At 39.6% G+C, this 17623-nt stretch overlaps 1 protein-coding gene and 1 long non-coding RNA gene across 2 annotated transcripts in view; one reads left to right on the forward strand and one right to left on the reverse strand.

The window, feature by feature from the left end:
* birc6 (baculoviral IAP repeat containing 6) overlaps window positions 1-4388 on the reverse strand; it is a 121317-nt gene extending 116929 nt beyond the window's left edge. The window contains 1 exon segment of the mRNA XM_085181988.1: window positions 3943-4388. Within this exon segment, the coding sequence (XP_085038114.1) occupies window positions 3943-4153 (211 nt within the window). The 5' untranslated portion in view covers window positions 4154-4388.
* Window positions 4389-14584: 10196 nt separating this feature from the next.
* LOC146504893 (uncharacterized) lies at window positions 14585-16901 on the forward strand. Its single transcript, XR_014877434.1, has 2 exons — window positions 14585-15480; window positions 16811-16901. It is a non-coding gene; the product is annotated as an uncharacterized LOC146504893 (long non-coding RNA).
* Window positions 16902-17623: the final 722 nt, after the last annotated feature.

Genomic DNA, 17623 nt, shown 5'->3' on the forward strand with positions numbered 1-17623 from the left:
ATCTGGAGGGGTTTGAGAGACTTGTCTGGGAAGATTGAGTTTGGGTTGTTAAAAAACGTGTGAGACATATTGAAAATCACAACAAACAACTGCAGGATGATAACCAGCAAAAGGGTTATGCAACTGACTATTACCAATGGGGGCTAAAAATTTTAACCGTGGTAATTTTTTGGTTTAAGTCTGACATTTACATCAGAGACTATGTGTAGTAATAATGTTTATATGTTTACATCAAATCTGATCTATAATTTTATCTACTGTAATAATTTTGATCTTCAGTAATCATTAAAAACAACACAATCAAGATAAGACATCAAGATAAAACTATTAATGTGTTATAAACTGATAATGATGTCGAGATTCATCCCTTTTGTTATAACTCCAAAATGCTTTAGATGCTTTATTTCTGATGTTCTTCAGGGTTCTATAATTGACTATGTGCACGTTAGCATATGCTACTTCCGGTGCGGAAACTCCTGTGGGGAGCTTTGTTTCCGGTGTCCTATTCGCGCCCTGTTTACGGTCCAAAACAAGTTAAGCAAATAAATAAATAAAGCGGCCATTTACATTTCTATAGATGTCTCGGGCATTTACCCAATATATCTGTAAATGATGTTCATCGACTTGTCGATATTTTTCCCCCACGCCTCAGGGGAAACGAGAAAATGGATTCAAATGTTATATTTCTCAGCTGTCCCTCGTTTATGCGGGTGTTATGTTCTAAAAATAACCAGCGATAGGTGAAATCAAGTAGCCAATTTTATTTTTTGACGGTGCAAAACGTTTCGTGTACATCGTGGACATACAGCACTGCACTTCAGAGTCACACTGCTAGCGATAGATGCAGCGATTCTGTACTGTACAGGAGAGACGGAGGAGATCGTCTGCAGCGATCAGGACGCAGGACGTAAAAAAGCATGCAAACTTGCACTAAAAAATCTGCGAAACAGCGAGGTGAAAGGTGAACCGCGTTATAGCGAGGGACCGCTGTAATTTTGAGGGTAAGTCACAACATACCCTTCGTAAATACTAATGTATAGAAACCGTTACCAGCAATCATTAATTTTTTGTGTGGCTTTTTTTCACGGTTTGTTAACATGCTGTGTAGGTGTGTACTTGACTAGCTGATATCGACATAACGGGGAAAACATCTGGTTTGACTATTGTTCACCTGTAGTTTGAATGCTGAACATTTGCCTGTTTAAATCATAAGACCAGTCACTATACAGAGATGTGCTTCTGAATGTGGACGATGTGTCTTCTGCATGGGGTGATGCAGTTCTGCTTGTGTTTAATGATGTAAACAACTGATCGATCTAAACTCTTTAAACGTCAAAATTGATCATTAGATTTTTATGACACAACAGTGGTGAGTGTTCCCACCTTCTCCTCTTTGTAACTTAACGCGATCGTTCCGTTTTCGAGTTTTGGACATCAATTTTGGAGTATATCTTCGCAGTAGCGATTGACCGCAAAGTAAAGCTACCGGAAATGTGCAACCCCACATCCGGTCTCAAACCAGGAAGTTAGCATTTTCTCGTGCACAGGGTCAATATGCCTCAGATGTTTGCAAATTGCTGCTAGTTGCTGGTATTTAATTCTGGCTCCGAGTTTAACCCTGATTAAGACTTAGACTTGATAGGCATTGGTCTCTTTGTAATCACTCAACATGAAGTCAAAGTGCCTCCAGTGATTTTTACCTACTTGCATCCAACAAGAACCATTGGATAATCATCAACAAAAAATAAAAAAACATTACTGATGCTTTTCCAGTTCCCTCATTAGCTGAGCAATACAGCTTTCAGTGACCCAGTATACTTGAACAGCTCCACATGGTCTTTATGGTAAAGTAAGATGGAACAACTGTAAAACAATATGGATTTTTGTATCATGAGTTCAGTCTACTTCCCATTTCTTAGCCACAAAACAACACACTTTATAATGGAAGCACCAAGTCATTTAGCTCTATAGAGGTTTTGCAGACACGTGATATTAACTTGTTGACCATTTGTGTAATGTGGATGTGTAAAACTCCTGAAACAAAATGAAAAACCTGTTAAAAATTATGTAAATGGGACAAACTATAGCAACTATGAGTAAACGAGTCAGTATAGCTCATTTCTGATTAATGACAGTGATACTGAGGTGAATTGTTAGAATTTTCCACTGCTGTGCAGCTGTTAGCTCCTTTTTGCTGCTATTCATTTAGTTCAGGAATGAAGCTCAACATGACGGAGAAGAGGATGAGGTGGATATGAGAAAGCAAGAGTAGTCCCGGAATAGGCAGCTGAAGAAGATGAGAAAGGAAAAAAAAAACCTAGAAAGATATCATGAAAATATAAATGTAAAAATTTTAAATGGTCAAATATTGCTTGAAACTGACAATGGTGATTTCACAAGGTCAAATAATGTAAGATTGTTATACTATTAATCTGATCTTTTTCCAATTCTTTCATCTGAAACAACAGGATAGTGTTTTAGAAAAAAAAATCTCTTTCTGTCCTTGATTATTGATGTACCTAACCACGCAGCATGATAAAGGCCTTGTGAGGGTGGGGGGAGGAAGTAACAATAATTTCTATGTTAAGTACGCATATTGGCCATACATATGACATGACTGTTACCGCACATCACGTCCAATATGGTGGACCTCTATAAGATGAGGAAATCAGAGGTGAACATTATGAGCAAATACCATTTCCAAAGCCAATACTCCTCTCTGATATGATATGAAATTCCTCAGCCAAATCAACAGACCTCTATTCAGATTGCCACCAGAATTCAGTGGGTTCCTTTGCCCATATCAATCCACCTTGGACTGCAAATCATAAAAGCAAGCAGGGTTTTTTGTTTGTTTGTTTACATAATATTGCAGAGTCAAAGAGACCAAGAGCACCAAAAACGTAGCTGTTGTAAGGTTCTACCTATTACCTCTTTAGACAAAGTAATAACAGGTGCCATTATAAGAAACGAATCCTAATAAACAGACGTTTCGAAATATGCAAATTTTATTCAATAATAAAAGTCAGGATGAAAGACACGCAACCATTAGCAAACGGGTGCCATTAATATGTTAACAATAACACTGCTTCCTATGGGGCACCCAAACCAACAATTGTAATGAATTTCTCTTTCACCAGTTCTGTAAAAACTCCATCTATGCACTAATGTTTAAACACCATGGTACAATAGGCAGGTATAGGAGGAGCACGTTGAGTCGTGCTCCTCCTATACCTGACTATACAATGCTTTAACATGTTCCGTCAAAAGTAACTTTCTGACAAACTCTCTAAAGCTTTATTAAGTTAACTAATGTGAACAAACACGTCCACACTGTTACACTGGCACAGTGAGTTTACTTTGAACATCACACCAGTACTTCCAAACAACTGACAGTGCACCCGGTGGGTTGTGAAGTCAAGCACCCGGGGAGCCGCTAGTTAGCCTACTGACTATCACAACAATTCAGCGAAGAACATAGTACCACATCCAAGCGGGTGATAGTAATTCTGATACTTCAGATAGCCACCGTGTAAACTGTAGTTTTAACGACACATCATCCATAACCACCAATATGACAGAAACTGACCGGGAAGGTTAACCGGCTAACTGGCACTTTCCAGCTATTAGCAGACATGGGAGATATGTCAAGTTGCAGCTATAGTAAACATTAGCAAACGCTGGTGTTCAAGAAGAACTTGAACTTGTTTGATCATAAACACACCAATGTCCAAAGACGATGACCCTGGTTTAGGCAGAACAGGCTACATAAATCCTAGTTGCCAAATACCCTGACTAGGCCATGCTAGTAAGAGCTAACATTAGCGGGCTGAGGTTACAACTCAGCCAGTGTCGTGTTTAGTGTCTGTTGACAGTCAGTGTTTGGCTTGTCAAAACTGAAACTGCTGGTGACATGGCTTGACAGAGGACTCCGATATTTACCGTGCAATGCTGAAGCCTGAAGAATGGCCCCCGAAGTGCCGTCAATTACTTTAATACTGCCGCGGCTGGTGACGGCCAAGATAGCGTTGAGGGCCGGGTGGTAGGACAGGCTTAGCAGGCCCTCCTCGTCGCAACGCAGGCAACCGTCTCTCAGCACAATCCAGTCTGAGGAGGTGGACGAGCCCGAGCCCGGCGAGGCCGCGGCCGCCATCTTTCCTTATTTCTCCCTTCCCTTCCCTTTTAGGTTTGTAAAGATCCGATGGTAGACGTAATACTGCTAAATCTATAAGACTAAGTCCAAACTGTCACTCCTCTGCCACTGCTGACTCCTTCTGCGGCTTCTTCTCCTCCGGCCGTCACCGCAGCAGTGGCTATTCACCATCAGCGCCGACAAACTCCAGGCTGGGCTTTCTGTCAGTTACACTCTAGGTAAACGGAGCTAGCGTATCTCGGCATCACATCCCGCGATAACGCCGACACCAAACGAGAACATCGGCTGGACAAATTATTAAGAACAACAAAACAGTGGCTCCGCAACAAAAAGTACATTAAATTGGTTATATTTTGGTTCTATGCGTTAACTGAATTTGTACAGTGATCATCGGCTTCAAACACTAAACACAGATGAATTTGATATTTCAAGTGAAAAATGTAAATTAGGGCATCATAGAAAAGCACTGCCCAGACAAGTTTCCTGCAATATTTTTTTTTCAGTTAGAATTGGAATGCAACCTAAGCAGACCTTTTTTTTAACTGCACAGTAATGTGAGAAAACAATTAATATGGACAGTGCTGGGGTCAACCCGAGAGGAAATTTTATTTTTAAATTCTATGCAACACTAATAAGTCGTTTGCCAGTATTAAAATTAATTTATAAGGAAATACCATCACTTGTGCAAGTGCTAGGGCAGATTTTATATTCATTTTTCAATAAAAGAAAATGTACAGGACTGTGTAGAGCATAGTCTTTTAATCAATATAAAGATAAGAACTTATAATAACTATATAAATAACTTTATTATCATGGGAAACTGGCAGCGCTGTTGTAAGGAGTGGGATCCTCTCATAATAACAGAATTAAAACAGATAAAATGAATAAAAGCAAGATCATTTTTAAAAAAAAAAAAATACATAGAACTTAATTCACCTTTTCTTCTAAAACATCTGCTATAGCCAATGATGCACCCTGAAAACTTGGAATCAAAACCACTACAACACAATGACCAAACTGATAGTACTCTCACCATCTGTTTTTTGGGCCTCAGAGAGAATTCACAGTGGGTTCCTGCTTAAAAAATACATCATGGAATTTGCAGTTTAGTTTTCATATTAAGGTGTTAAGTAAATTAAACATATTAAGTAAATCCCTGGACTTTTTTTCTTCACACAACATAACTTAAGAGGTTACAGTTCTCAATACTTTGCCAACTGACTGATTACATCAGCTTTGTCTCACCAGTCAGCACCGAGCCTAAAGGTCCTGGGCACTAAGTACTTATACAGAGAACATGGATCATTTTCTTTGTGATTTTTCCTTACATGGTGTAAGTGTATGTGAGTTGATATATAAATAATTCATATACACAATATTCAAAGTAGTTTTGTCAGACTCAACTCTTCTTTAACTTGGATTGACACACCCATCTCACCAATCCACTATCCTCTGACTTTCCTTTTTGCAAGGAACTTAATGTCCTAAAGATTAAAAGGCAATATTTCAATTTAAGGGGCATATAGACAGAAACTGGGTTTCTATTCTCACTAACATTGGTAAAATAGCACAAGTTATCTCTATATGTTCAAAGTATTCAGGCCACCAAATTATAAAATATAAAGTCAATCTGCAACAGGCAAAACTGACCAAAGAACAATTTCAATACGAGACAGATTATCAATCCAAGGAAACTCGATATATAAAACTTAAGCGTCTCGATGAGCTCGAACAACTACTGAAGGTTAGGCGAGCACCTGAAAATGGTCAACCATTATTTGTTAGTCTAATCAAACAGATGTTGTCCATGTTTCTGAGGTCGGTTTTCTCCTTTTTTATGTTGTTCTTTCAGTTTTTCTCCTGAGATGAGGTATGAAGTGTCTGTGGTGCAGCTGATCTGGTCTGTCTCGAGACAGTCCAGGCTGCACTCACCTGCAACAGGTGGAGACTCACCAGAACATTCTCTGAATGTGTGTGCAGTGTGCGCAAAATTTTCCATGTTTGGATTTCTTTGGGGGAGTGTTTCTCTGGATGTGTGCAGATGTATGTGCATTAATGTGTGCATGCCTTGAGGTCTGACGTTGGCTGGTAGGGTGGACGTCTATGCATAATCACATGTGTGTGCAAACATTTCGGTGTTTGGATTTCTTTGGGGCGGTCCATTAATGTAAAGAGCGGTGAGGCGGCCCGCTCCCGGTTTTTCCTGCTTTCTTTCCCGCACCTGGAGTGCGTCGAAACTTCCTCATGAGGGCTGGCTAGTTTTTGGGAGTGTGTGTGTGTGTGTCTGTACAACTGTGCTTATTGTTTTGTTTATTTCAAACTGATGCGTGTCCTCATCTCTGCAGTGCTGCCGTCTCCTGCATCCCGGCATGTTTCTAAGGTACGTTTTCTCCTTTTTTATGTTGTTCTTGTGGTTTTTGCCCTCAGATGAGGTCTGAAATTGGGACTATTTAACAGGATTATGACATCACATATATTTAGAATCTTACCACCAATTTGATCCTTTGATCCTTAAATCCATAAATAGGGGTGAGAAGCGATGACTTTTAGTCCATTAATCACAGCATTTATGTTTGCAGAATTGAAACGTTCGCCAGAGAAGTATTTTGAAACATCTGGATCTGGAGTAACTGTTTACAGATTCCAACATGTCTCAGAGAAAACAACCCTACAGATTTTTAAGGTAAGTTTTCTTTCTTTTTTCTGTTGTTCACTAAAAGAAAAAAGATGCACACAGGCTCACCTCTACAAAGCTGCCGTCTCCTCTAACCCTGCATGTTTCTAAGGCAAGTTTTCTCCTTGTTTATGTTGTTCTTTTAGTTTTTGTCCTGAGATGAGGTTTGAAGTGTCTGTGGTGCACCTGGTCTGGTCTGTCTTGAGACAGTCCAGGCAGCACCCACCTGTAACAGGTGGAGACTCACAAGGACATTCAGATCTCACAAGTTTTGTGTTTCTCAACTCTTCTGTTGAGGGTTTCTCTGAGGAGGGGAGTGCAGTGAGGCCTGGTGGAGGTCCACCGATATAAAGGGTGGCCATGTGTGTGTATCTGTTAATATCTGGATGTGTGCAGACTTATGTACCTTAGTTTGTGTATGCGTGGAGATCTGAGGTTGGCTGGTAGGGTGGACCTCTGCACATATTCACAAGTGTGTGCAAGCATTTCCATCTTAGGATTTCTTGGAATTTAGTTTCTTTGGGGGAGTTTGTCAGAGTTTTACCCCTGATACTGCTGGATAAACAGAAGCTCACTCAGGAACAAAGTCACACAGAGCTCAGGTTTTCACTCGCGAGAGGGAAGCAGTTGTCTCCTACCCACTTCAGTTTGCTTTCCCCCTTTAAGTTGTTTTTATTGGTTACACACGTGAACATAAAGCATATTGCTGTATTACCTATGAGAAATTACTATATCTGGTTACAAAGTGTAATTGTGCTGTGAAAGCATGGTTATACAATGTGTGGTTATATGAGGGGAGTGCAGCTCTCCCAGATTGTTGTCGGTAGACTCTGTTGTCTGTGAAGGTTCTCAGTCATCCAGGTCATCGTAGTCTAAGGAGCTTGGAAAGAAAAGCGTCTGGACTTCTTTGAGTTGCTTGAAGAATCACTCATCTTTGGAAAAGACAGTTTATTACAGAGAAATGGCTCTTTCCAAAATAAAAGCTATACTATACGCTTCTTCTGGGCTATATTCTCAGCAGCATATTAAACATATCAGGTCCCCATAAGGAGAATCATGTGCTAACGGCTGTCTAAATGACTCGGGTAAAGTTTGTAGCATGCGTGCTTGTTGTTTTTGTCTGCTTCCACTTGTCTTTGCACCAGGATGACGTCGGCGTAAATGTGCAGTCACATTCGTTGTGTTCCCACTAGTGCTGTCAGCGTAAATCTCGTTGAAATGACGTTAACGCCACAACAGCAAATCTCCGTTAACGAGCTACCACGGATCGCCCCGTGCGTGGGGCTGGACGGCCAACACGTTAACGAGCTAACTGCGCTAACACACTAGTTCCCACCCATGTAATTGAGCATTGCGTGGCGCATCCAACATACTGTTTTACTTTAGTCCATGATGCGCTTGCCTTCAGGGTCATAGTCACATGAAAACCAAAATAGTTCCAAACGCCAGATCTGAATGAGGGTGGGGGAGGTTCAATTTGCCATGTTGCAACGAGAGCTTAACTTCTGTCTCGCTAGCTTGCCCTGCGCTCAGTGAATCTGCGTTCGACTACTCCGCCTAGGCTGCACTGTTGAGCGCAGATCCACTGAGCTCTCAACACAGACAGCACCGTCAGAAGGAAAGTTGATAAAATAAATTAAAATAAAAAATAAATTAATTTCGTATTGTTCGATACATATGCGTACCGAACCGAAAGCACTGTATCGAACGGTTCAATATCGATACGAGTATCGTTGCACCCCTAATATATATATATATATATATATATATATATATATATATATATATATGTATAAAAACTGCATTGCATGCTACTTTTGATGTTTAGCAAAGGACAGAAATCACAGAAACATTGTGTTTTCATACTTTTCTCCATTTTTTTTAAAACCACTTCTCTCTGAGCAAAGCACACTAACTGTTAGCTAACATCAGATTTGACTCTACCATAAACCAAATGTTCACAGTAATTAAAAACAAATCAAACAAACAACAGTTTGCACATTACCTTTCTCATAAAGCGCGGTTGTTTTATCTTGCAGGTGTTTTACGCTGGTATCCAACTCATGATTTTGCAACAGACTTGCCGGGTTTTTTGCTCTTCATACACGGGGCTGCAGTTTGCCTTCACAAAGTTCTTTTGTTACTTGTGCCCACACACTTCTGGAAAAGGCTCTCTTAGAAAAGCCAGTGTGCATGGATTCATCTGTGTTTGCCATTACACACTTCAGCACCTTTGGACAGTGAATTTCAGCTTCCTTTTCACATGTAATATACAGCTGGCCAATACGCTCCTTACAGAAGCCTCTGATATTTATGAAACAAAACACAGTTGTGGGTACACCTTGGCTTGTTTAAAAGTAGTGGTGCATGTACTTTTAACCTCTTTCGAGGTTCCCTGGTTTACTACATGAGTCCATGTACCTGGCTTCAAAATGGTGTATTCCCCCCTTTTTTTTGAAAAGATTCTTTTTGTGTGTGACTTTATCTGGAATCACATGTATCAAATGTATCACTGTTCAAATGGGATCCACATTTAAAGTCTTGCAGTCTTCGTTTTGTGAAGGAGAGTCACTTGGTTCAAAAGCATTGTCATTGTCTGTGTCAGTGGTTCTGTTTTCATTACTGTAATCCAGAGCAGCCCAAACATTGTGTCTGTTTAATTTGACAGAAGTTTAAAGGGCTTTTGGTGTCATCTTTTCACCAAGTTGTTTGCACAGATTTTGCCATATGTCATCACTTGTAGTTGGAATGGTTTCCATTTTTTATGACTGGTTGTTTTGAAGAACAGGGGACTTCAAATACTGCAGTTTTGTCTGCCACTGATTTCTTTGGCATCTGTTAAGCAAAAATTAAAAAAATGCAATCTAGCACTGCTACAATTTGGTTTTTAACTGTAATTCAGCATCTTTAATTGGAAATAAAAATGACTTATTTTAATACACTGCTTTGAAGTAGTGATTTGAAGTATTGATGATTGCTGCCGTTCGTTAAATCTAACTTAAAAATGCTGATTAGATAGCTAGCACAAGTTTTCTTCAACTCTTTTTTTCTCTCAAAAGTGATTGCGTGTGATAGCACCCACTGGTGATCACAAACCAAAGACAGGTCGCTATCTTTGTTTTTTGGCTGTGTTGTACCAATTTTTTCTAAACAAGATCTAGTTCAAAATTCATTTCATCCATGTTAAAATGAATTTAGTCAATATCCACACCTCAACATCTAGTATTTGTAGATAAATCCATGATCTGTACAGATAAATGTGTAACTGTGTCAATCTCACACGTGCCAGTCTATTATTGCCCTATGTGACAATGGCAACAGAAGTGTGACTCTTGCAATACAGCTTGGCCCTTTCAGGTAATATAAGATATGATAAGATAAGACAACCTTTATTAGTCCCACACATGGGAAATTTGTTTTGTTACAGCAGTGGACAGTGCAAAGTTGCATAGAAAAATTAGAGAAAAACATTGGAATATGATATCAATAAGATACTGTACACAATAGAATAGAATAAAATAAAATAAAATACTATATACAATTGAATGAAATACAGGGTGGGCCATTTATATGGATACACTGTAATAACATGGGAATGGTTGGTGATATTAAAGTCCTGTTTGTGGCACATTAGTATATGTGAGGGGGCAAACTCCTCAAGATGAGTGGTGACCATGGTGGCCATTTAGAAGTCGGCCATCTTGGATAGAACTTTTGTTTTTTCAATAGGAAGAGGGCCATGTGACACATCAAACTTATTGGTAATGTCACAAGAAAAACAATGGTGTGCTTGGTTTCAACGTAACTTTATTCTTTCATGAGTTATTTACACGTTTCTCTTTGTTCACAGCCATTGACATGTCGAAGAGGTTAACACGTGAGGAGCGGATTGAAATTGTGTTGATATCTGGTGAACGCAGTAACTGTGTCATTGCAGCAGATTTCAATGCAAGACACCCTACGAGATCACCCATCTCCCATGCTACAGTTAGCAAACTGCTTGCTAAGTTTTGTGACAGTTACACAATTACACAGCTAAATTCACATTTATTATTATATTTACAAAATACCACAGTTTTTGTCTTTGTCTGTATCATTTTATTTTCTTGTATTTATCCAGAAAACCTTAAAGGCCGGTCCATGAAAAAAACTGGTCCGTGGTGCAAAAACTTTTGGAGACTGCTGCTGTACAGTAAATAATGCGTTTAGCTTGTCGAATTCATATAAATCTTCGATCACTAGCTGTGTGACTCTGAAGTGCTGTACTGTATGTTTGTAAGTTTTCTCCTCAACAAACACAACAAAGCCGACTAAACGTTTTGCACGGTTTCATTTTTTAATGGACTTATGTTTCTATGATTGGTTGAACTTTAAGAGTGTATAGAGAAAAGTGAGAAAATGTTCATGCCTGTTTGAGAAAAGTGTATAAAGCATGTAGTGAGGGGTTTTACAGTCTTAAAACATCTATAATAATTGTAAAAAATAAAGTTGGCTTTCACCTACCGCGATAAACGAGGGACCACAATATTATTAATAGTAGAGTCTGGGACATTTAATTGATTAACATCAACATTGATTATCATGCACTATTATTTTTGTTCAAGGAGAGCAAAAAATATAAAACTCTCTCTCAGCTTGTTCGTTGCCAAAAATGGCCACTTTTGTGTATGTTCACAAAATGCTGTAAAATGTATATTTATTAAAACATTTAAATACTTTTACCGACTTGACTCTTTAAATTAGCACCAGTCCTTTTCATCAAAAAAACCAAAATTTTATCTACATTCTTTTTTTTACACTTTAAATGCCAGTTAGGCCAATATTACCAGTAACTTTTCAGATAAAACGGTGATAAAGTCCTAATGGTTTCATAAATCTTCCTATGTTTTTTCATATAAGCATGCAGGTTTTCATGGGACAAAGACATTATATTCCAAGATCTGGGAGATTGTAGAAATGAGCAGTGATGCCCTTCCTACCATCTTTCCAGAAATATAAGTGATCTGGAAGCTGTTCAGCTTACTTACAGCAGCAGCACTTTCTGCACCTGCATAAACTCCCGGACACATTTACTAACTGTGTTTGTTGCTGTATGTGCTGCAGCTTTGAACTTTTTTTGAGAGTTAATATTTTGGCTATGGTGTCTTGTTATGAAATCTACAAGAGTAAAAGTGTTTTTAGCATGTGCTTCAAAGATAAGTTTGACTGGGAAACTCAAAGCTCAATAGTCTGTATCACCAAAATGTCACGGCAGCCTGTGTAATATTTGATGCATCATAATTTATCCCAGTCTATCTTGCAAATACATATTTGGGTTGCAATGTCATGCACAAACACACACAACTATTAGATCCTTAAGATCAACCCTGTGTCATTCTTTTGGTCCACTGCAGTGTAGCAGTCATAAAAAAGAAAAAGAAAAAAAGAAGTGAAGTGGCCGCAAATGGCCAGGGTAGAGCCCAGAGGGTTAATGGGTAAAATGTATAAAATATTATTGATTACAGGGTAATACATTAATGTTAATAGCAACTGTAAGCTTTTTACTTTGAAGTTACAAGTATAAACAATGCTGTTACATTTACATTTAAATTTTTTACTATAAGTATGGACATGGAAACAAGTGAACAACATTTTATAATAAGTTTAACTGGAAGTCTGGAAGTCTGTACACTTACACCCCCCCCAAAAAAAAAAAAAAAAGAAAAAAGAAAACAAACATAAAAAACACAAACAAGCAGCCAGTGCCTTCATCTGTCCATTAAATGTCAAACATTGCATTGATCCGTAGTCCCTGCTCATCACCACATGCTTTTAAAAAGAGCTCCATGTCCTCTGCAAACTGAAAAACAAAGAGGAAGAAGTCCCTCTACACAAAAACACTGCAGATGACAGGCCAGGCAAACATCTATTGACCTGTTTGAATGCCTCCTCATCATGTGAGCCTTGAAGTTTTTTTTTTGTAAGAAGAGTAAGACCACAGTGAGGGCATTTCATTTTCATGGACTTTCCACAAGCCACAGTTTCATTTAGCACAGAGGGTAGAGCACATGTATGTTCTACTGAAGATTCAGAAAATGGTTTAGATGCTGGAGACAAGACATTGAGAGGGAGGCGGGGCTCCACAGAGAGTTCAGTGGGGAGCACTCCTGAATGCCGACATAAAAATAATTGCCTTGCCATATCCCCACGCTGTATGACTGTCATGTTACAGACAGGGCAGTGAAAGTGCACCGGCATATCATTTTGTAAGAGAGGGGAAAAAAAGAAAAAACAACAACTTGTAATTTAAATGTATAGAATGCAATCAGTTTATCTAACAATCAGATTGAACAGATATTAACAAAAACATCCAAGCCATCCTCAATAATGAAACCAAAATGCTGTGGATCACAAGAGCTGTCAAGAAATGTGGTGAACAAGAAAAAAAAGATTTAATGAAAACACACTTTTTTCTCTCGCTGATGAATGCACTGAACTGTACAGTGTGAAAAGCAACTTTTAAATCAACAAAGAGACTGCAGAAGTGCTGAAAAGAAGTGCATATTTATAACTTTAACTGTGAGGTATATTTAATACCAACATACCTTTGAGGGCAAAGCATTTTTAATGTGTCCATTTATATGCTCCTCAATCTTTGCCCTGACAGTAGGGCTGAGAGTGGGGCACAGAGGGCAGTGAAACAGCCAACACGTGGTGCATTCCTGCAATTCTGGCTTGGAGGCAGAATTCCAAATTGATATGTGCATTTAAAACAGAGAGAAAAACAGATAAACACCATATACACATTTAAGTTCAGGTTTTAGCAGAAATAACACGTTACAGTTAGCATGTAAGAGATTTGGGAGAAAAGTCTTTACAAAAACATAATTTACAATTTATTTGTGACATACGTATCTATTGACATATAACAGACAATTTAACAAAGGCTAACTAAAATCTGGGCAATAAAAAAGCAGAACAGAATGGAGTAGAGAATATTAGTATTTATAACCCTCTTTGTGATGAACTTTACTATCTTTTTGCAGGTGGAATGAAAGACACGAATAAAGTGCCATATGCAGTAAATGGAACAATGTGCATTGATGTTACAGATAGTGAAAAGTAGTTCAATAACAAGCAAAAATCAAATACATTTGAAATTGACCACTAAATGCTAACCAGAGGTGTCAAAAGTGCACACATTCCTTACTAAAGTTTAGATACCTCAGAGGTCTGTTGTAACGCTAACAAAGTGCCAACGTAATCAGTGTAAGCAAACTAGATGATTTCTAAAATTATATAATTATTAACGGCAAATGTATACATGAAAGACTCTGTGTCAACCTTTATGATCCACTTGCAAGGTTTCCACAGTCAATGATCCATGCAGGAACATATTTCCACCTACTGTGGAGGTCACATGTTTCCGGCTATTGTGGAGGTCACATGTTTCCGCCTACTGTGGAGGTCACGTGTTTCCGGCTACTGTGGAGGTCACATGTTTCCGCCTACTGTGGAGGTCACGTATTTCCACCTATTGTGGAGGTCACATGTTTCCGGCTACTGTGGAGGTCACATGTTTCCGCCTACTGTGGAGGTCACATGTTTCCGCCTACTGTGGAGGTCACGTGTTTCCGGCTACTGTGGAGGTCATGTATTTCCACCTACTGTGGAGGTCACATGTTTCCGCCTACTGTGGAGATCCCAATATGGCGCTCCCCAGTGGCTGCAGCCAGACCCTTCTCCAATGTTTCTGCGCAGACGCAGTGCATGCGCACAACACCAAACCCACATTAACTTCTTTTTCTCTCACCCATCTGGAATACTTCTTAAGGCTATGGTTATGGTTAGGGGTAGGGTTAGGTTTACTCACAAGTCACCGTCAAATTATAATACGGGTAGGACGATTTGTCAGAGTAGGATGGTTTCTCAGAACACCGTCTTTGTTTTTCTTTTCATACCCTTCCGCCTCGAAGAGTTCGAGCTTGTAAGCGAGCCTCGCCCTGATTCCGCTGATGACGTTGTCTGCAGGTTAATTTCCAGTTCAGAGTTGTGGTTTCGTGTGCAAACACGTTTCAGCTTTGTTCACTCCAGTCTGTTTTGTCTTACACATATCGAGAAGCACTTTTAAAAAGATTCATTAATGTAAAAGAGAAAAAGGACTATCATCCAAGTAATATTGTTTTGGGGATTAAAAAAAATGAAAAGTCATTTGGCTTACAGGCACAATTTCAATTCATTCATATAATTACACGGGGCGTTAGACACATTTTCATTAGTATTTAAAGTGACAGTTATTATTTTCTTTATTATTTAGTGTTTAAACTGTGTATATTAAGCAGCGCAATGCTTTACCAAGGCATGGCATTTTCTGAACAACAACTCAAAGCTGCACGACGTTCAGCTTAAGAAAAAACCTAAAATCCTGACCTTTTTCAATGCTGAACATTTCAAGTTTGAAGTTTTTGATTTTTTAAAATGTGTAGTTATTCAGTTTCGAACTCTTATAAGCCTGAAGTCTTATTGTACGTCTAACTGAAACTGCTGCTCCTCTCCTAGGTGTCAGCACTAGAGAGAGCTAACAGGCCAACATGTGTGCCTGGATTTGAGTCGGAGCTGCTGGTTTTCATAGTGTTCAGGGAACATCTGAGGCCGGGCATGAGGCTGGGCAAAGGTAAGAACAAGCCAGTGTAGGCTCGTACATGATTTGGATGTTAATGTTTTCTGCCTGGATGGTGCGTTGTCTCTACTGAATAACTAATTACCCGCGTTGATGTTTTTTAAGACAAAAGCAATTCACGATAATCCGATTAAAACGCTGTTTAAATGTCTGTACAGCTTTACCTCATTTATTTAGGAAAATATTGTGGAAATTTATATCTGGGCATCATATGCCAGTTTCTGTCCTTTTTCAATACAATTCAGTAAAATGTCATTAAGAGTAGATGCCAACAGGGCCCTAGAGTAGGTGCCAAAAAAGTACTGCAACCTAACGGAAAAAACTAAAAATCAAGTTGAGTTGCCCTGAGTTAGCACTAGTGACAAAAGGGCTGTAGTGAAGCAAACACTTACTCCACAATACTTCTATAAGGAGCAGTGAATAATGGGTAGAATAGCTGGTTCGAAATGATTGATGGTGCCAGCCCTACTAAAATATAAACATCATTTTAGCTTCTTGTTGGTACAGATGCATTAATACAACCTTTTCCACTCCCAATAATACTTTACTTTGACTGCATGTCTTGATAGTTTTATATTAATAGGCTGTTGTCTATTAATACGTAGGTTTAGACGATTCTATGAATTGTTTTGGTTCAAGTTGAGGCTGTTTATCCCCACTCTTCTTTCTGGTAACTAAAAATGAATTACCGATTGCAGAAATTTAACAATGAATGTTCAGTGTTAAAGTAAATGAAAGAAATGAAGTATGGATTAACATTACGTTGTCAATATGTAATTTTCGTAAGCATGCCCCCCTGAAGGGTGTGGGAAGTGAGGTGTTGTGTAGTTATGTTGTCTTTACTGGAAACCAGAAAAAAATCTGTTCCGCACTGGCAATTTTGCTGCTTTTTGAAATGACAACCTGAGGTAAAATCTTTTTTTTTTTCCAATTTAAACCCTCACTCTCTTACTCAAAGGGAGATTGATGGTTGTATGAGAATGTGTACTTACTTCAAATAAAACAAAATTGGCCAATTCTGAATATCACCTTCAATTCTTCAACAAAGAATGTTTATTTTCAAAATTTTAAAAATCCCGAAGTTTGCCAGAGTTAAAGTTTGTGTGTGTGTGTTGTTCAATAGTTCAAAGTAAATGCAGTTTTGACCTGACTGAGTGTTGCTACTGTCAGAGCTAAAAACCATTTAGTCATCTTGCAGTCACTTATACTGCTTTTGTTAAGGAAGTGGTGTCTGTCACTTTTCTTTGCATACAAAAAAACTTGCCAGATTTTTCACTATATGTACCACATTCATAATGATTAACTCTTTTCTATCCTTTCCCAGTGGGCTTCACTGACTGCACAGAGTGCACACTATTTCTTTTCAGCACTGATGACAGTCGCTTTACTGTAAAGGCAGATGGTACATTAACGGTGAGTAGAGTTGACAGACCTGACAGCAAAGTTAGGGTTAGTTTAGAAAAGAAGATATTAAAGTAAGATTTGTGAGTACTTATTCTAACGAATGTATTGCATGTAGTATTCCTGATAAAGGTTTTGTTTTTCCTCTCCGTGAATCGCTACCTTATCGTGGTGGAGGGGTTTGTGTGTCCCAGGGATCCCAGGGGCTATGTTGTCTGGGGGCTTTTGCCCCCTGGTAGGGTCTCCCATGGCAAATTGGTCCTGGGTGAGGGACCAGACAAAGAGCGATTCAGAAGACCCTTATGAAGAGAACATCGAGGGAACAGTTTACCCTGCCCGGGATAGGGTTACCGGGGCCCCGCCCTGGAGCCAGGCCCGGGGAGGGTGCCCGAGGGCGAGCGTCTGGTGGCCGGGCCTTAGTCCATGGGGCCCGGCCGGGTACAGCCTGAAGAGGAGACATGGGCCCATCCTTCCGCAGGCCCACCACCCGCAGGAGGCGCCATAGGGGTCGGGTGCATTGTGTGCCGGGTGGCCGCCAGGCCCTGGCGGACTGATCCCCGGCTGCCAAGACTGGCAATAGGGACATGGAATGTCACCTCTCTGGTGGGGAAGGAGCCTGAGTTAGTGCGTGAGGTTGAGAGGTACCGGCTAGATATAGTCGGGCTCACCTCTACGCATGGCTTGGGCTCTGGAACCAGTCTCCTGGAGAGGGGCTGGACTCTGTCTCAGTCTGGAG

The sequence above is a fragment of the Neolamprologus multifasciatus genome, chromosome 13 (assembly GCF_963576455.1).
Source record: "Neolamprologus multifasciatus chromosome 13, fNeoMul1.2, whole genome shotgun sequence".
Classification (NCBI taxonomy): domain Eukaryota; kingdom Metazoa; phylum Chordata; class Actinopteri; order Cichliformes; family Cichlidae; genus Neolamprologus; species Neolamprologus multifasciatus.